The sequence below is a fragment of the Mus pahari genome, chromosome 23, assembly GCF_900095145.1.
Source record: "Mus pahari chromosome 23, PAHARI_EIJ_v1.1, whole genome shotgun sequence".
NCBI lineage: Eukaryota > Metazoa > Chordata > Mammalia > Rodentia > Muridae > Mus > Mus pahari.
Window position 1 is genome coordinate 24,619,652 of NC_034612.1, and position 4,053 is coordinate 24,623,704.

Sequence of the window (4,053 nt, forward strand, 5' to 3'; positions counted from 1 at the left end):
GAGGAGGAGGAGGAGGAGGAGGAGGAGGAGGAGGAGGAGAAGGAGAAAAGTCCTTTAATGGACTCAGTACCAGTTTCTCAAGTACATGTTAGAAATGTTCAGTCATAAGTACACAGATAATGGAAGAGCTGTAGCCTCACACTTCCAATAGTAACAAACACATTCTACCCATTCCACGTTCTTACCATCACTATCATTCTATAGCTGTCTGGGAAGACAAAATACCAAACTGCAGGAGCTAACATTAGCTGGCATCTCAGCTAAGTAAAGCTACACACAGAAAGTATAGATTCAGTCCTTCTAATCCTCTTCAAACCCTTCAGTGCTGGGGGGGGGGTAACAATCAGGCCTATTGTCAATGGTTATGGGAAGAGAGGAAGGAAACCCCTAGATCCATCTGCTACATCAATAATTCATCTAAACCCTAAAGCAACAGCAGCTAACACTAAGCATTAATCTAGCCACTAACCATACACCACCCATATGATCCTCTTAATGACATTATAAGGCCGGTTATTCTCTGAGCTTCAGTCTATAAGTGAGACCCAAGTGGGGCCTAGAAGGTTATGGAAAACCTTTGTTGAAGGAGCCACAGCTGGCACAGGCTCAGGTCCAGACATAACTCACTCTGAGCCGACAACCACCATGGTCCTCACTTCATTGAAGCAATGCCAGCTGCACAGTGAAGACCCCCCCCCCTTCCTCTCACCAGACCCAAGCAACCCTTAGGATGGTAGGTGGTCTGCATGAGCTACAACAGCAGAAAAATGTGTGTACCTTCCAAACACCACTCTGATTTTTTTGAAAAACTATAACTACTGCCGATTAGCCACAAACTGTTGCTGTCCAGCAGTCCGAGCCTAAACGCTACTACATCTCGAGGCCAACAGACAGTGGCATCTAAGCCTCAATTTGGATCAGATCCTGTTCTCCCTCCCCACAACCCCCTTAAGGATTTTTAAATTATTTTTCCATTTTGTTTGGGTGTGTGTGTGTGTGGGTGTGTGCTCAAGAATACAGGCACTCATGGAGGCTAGAAGTATTGGCTTTCCTGGAGCTGAAGTTACAGATGGTTGAGAGCCAATTGACCTGAACTCAGGACTTCTGCGAGAGCAGGACACACACTGAGCCTCTCAGCCATCTCTCCAGCCCACGCCCACCCCTTTCAAGTCATTCCTCTGAGATGTTCAATAAACCCTTATGAGTTCTGACAAACAAAAACCCGGGCAAGGCCCAGCTAGAGAGCGCTATGGGAGACGCCAGCTGGGGCCAGCACTTCCCTCCCCAAATGGCCTGCAAACAAAAAAATCTTTTTATAGTTCCACAGAGTGATGTGACACTCTGTTTTCTCACCATCGGAGGCAGCTGATGGCCCCACTGGGGAAAACCAGACTCGGCAAAACAAATTATATCGCTAGAGGCTCCTTTGTAAGGATAAAAATGACCCTTGTGGGCACTCTTACTTGGAGGTCAACACGAAGACATATACATCGATCGAAGTCTCTGCCTCTCTGGTCCCTGGTTCAAGGTCAAAAGCTAGATCGACCCTCTAGCCCTCTCCAGAGAGCCTGAAGGAGCAGAGGATGCTAGCCATGCGCTTTGAAGATCTGACCTCCCCGGGGTCACACACAGGCTCTTTCCTTAACTATCACTGACACACCTACTAGATAGCCACACTTTTTTCTCATGTCAACAAGGAAACTGAGGACCAGAGGGATGGCTCAGTGGATAAGAGGACTTGCCAGCCTTCCAGAGGACGAAAGTTCAGTTCCCAGCACCTACATCAGCAGCTCACAACTGCTTGTGACTCCAGCTTTAGGGGATCCAACATCCCATTCTGGTCTCTCGGGGTATCCACACACAAGTGAGAAGCACAAATAAATAAAAATAAATTGTAAAAAAAAAAAGACCCATGATGAAATTAAGGCATAACTTTTTTTAATAAAATTTGCCAGAAGCATTTTCATGGGGAGGTGTAATAATCACATTTCTTTAGGGTATGTACATACCAGATTTATTAAGACTGTGGGTTTGTGTGTGTGTGTGCATTGTTATTGTTGCTGTTAAAATCCCACTAACATACAAGTGTGATTTTCTTTTCTTTTTTTGGTTTTTTTGAGACAGGGTTTCTCTGTGTAGTCCTGGCTGTCCTGGAACTCACTCCTCTGGTACCGTGCAATGCCCAAGGCCCAGTCCCAGGCTACTTGCTGGCTATGACTACGGAGCTGATCCTAGAGGAAGAGACAGACGTACCCAAAGTGTGTGCCGTCTCGATCGATGAAGTACCGACCCTCGGAGTCTGTAGGGATGTAATGCCGCCCGCTGAACATGGCCGCCAGCATGGTGTCTTCATAGCGCCGCAGAGTAGACAAGCGCGTGGTAAAGTGAGCCCCTCCAATGTTTAGGGGGACGACCTCCGGAAACTGGAAAGGAACCACCACAGCTTTCAGACTGGCACAGGCAACAAGATCTGGGCTCCTCCAAGTCAGTCTGCCTAGGTCTGACAGGTCACAATCACTTAGTCATCCCAAACTAGGGGACACCTCCCACCCCACTTGCCTTGAGCATCTATCACCGAGTCCTACTCATTCGACCTGCCAGCCCTTAAATCAGGTCTCTCGCTTCACCCCAATCCTCCAATCCCCACCAGCTTTCATTGCCTTTTACTCTTTTTTGAACGTCTCATCTTTTTTTTTTTAAAGATTTATTTATTATATGTAAGTACACTGTAGCTGTCTTCAGACACTCTAGAAGATCTTGTTACGGATGGTTATGAGCCACCATGTGGTTGCTGGGATTTGAACTCCGGACCTTCGGGAGAGCAGTCGGGTGCTCTTCCCCACTGAGCCATCTCTCCAGCCCCATGTCTCATCTTTAAGTCCTTACTTAGGCTGGTTTTTTGGCCACAGATGCTCTTCATGGTCTCCTCCTGCCCAGCTAGCAAAGGAAACTGCCACACATGGTGGTGTAGGTTGCTCACTGTGTAAATACCTGGATGACACTTTTGTCTGTCCACTCAGGTGTATGTCCAACCCTAAATTACACCAAGGCGCCATGCACTCGGCAGCATGGGTCCAGCCCATCTCTATCCCATGACGACTACTGATCTTCCCTCCATCTCGCGTCCAAGATGGAATCCCGTACATATCCCCTCCCCTCCCCTGCCTTCCTTCACTACACTCTCCTCAATGACAGCACCACACAATGGCAACTATTTTCTCCTGACAACCCATTTCCCTAGATGCCAAGCATCCCAAAGTCAGGGAGAGCATGTGTGCTTGCCTGTTGTGAACAGAGACCAAAAGCTCTTTGTGACCGAATCGCAGTATCCGCGCATCACTGTTTTTCTCTTATCCAGAGCCTGGCGGGTGCTATGCTGGAGCTCTACCGCAGAGCTTCACTCTCAGCTCTCCCAGCCCTTGCTCTCCACCTCACCCCCCCGCCCCCGTTCTCTCCCACCCAGTCTATATTGATTGATTAGGCTCCACATCACCCAAGGTTTTGGTCACAAGGACTAAGTGAGGACGGGAAAGTAACAGTAAAGGTCATTAGCCTGGAGCACCTCAAGTTCCAGTTCTAGCCAGCTGACCACAGATGAACTAAAACTTTATCCCAGGGTACATTTTATCCTAGAATTTCCCCCCTTCCCAAATGTTACATCTCTCTGGCTGTGGTGAAAGTCTAAAGTCTTCATGTTTATCTAAATAGTCCTTTTCCCAAATTTCCACACATCCTTTGTTTGGGGGGGGGGGTAAAAAAAAAGACCCCCACTGTGCATGGTGGTGCACTCCTTTGATCCCAGCCATTGAGAGGCAGAATCAGGAAACTGAGTTCTAGACCAGTGAACTCCATAGTCTATAGAGTGAGCTCCAGGCCAACGTGGGCAACCTAGAGAGACCCTGCCTCATTAATAAAAGACATAAATGGATGAAATAAAACTTACCTGAGCCAGGCGTGGTGGTGGTGCACGCCTTTAATCCCAGCACTCAGGAGGCAGAGGCAGGCAGATTTCTGAGTTCGAGGCCAGCCTGGTCTACAGAGTGAGTTCCAGGA

General features: G+C 48.0%; 1 protein-coding gene across 1 annotated transcript in view; it reads right to left on the minus strand.

Moving 5' to 3' along the window:
- The window catches only part of Kctd7 (potassium channel tetramerization domain containing 7), an 8,834-nt gene that overhangs the window by 2,842 nt on the left and 1,939 nt on the right, over positions 1-4,053 (minus strand). Inside the window, exon 2 of the mRNA XM_021187090.2 lies at positions 2,254-2,423. Coding sequence (XP_021042749.1) covers positions 2,254-2,423 — 170 coding nt within the window. The remainder of the gene's footprint in view (positions 1-2,253; positions 2,424-4,053) is intronic.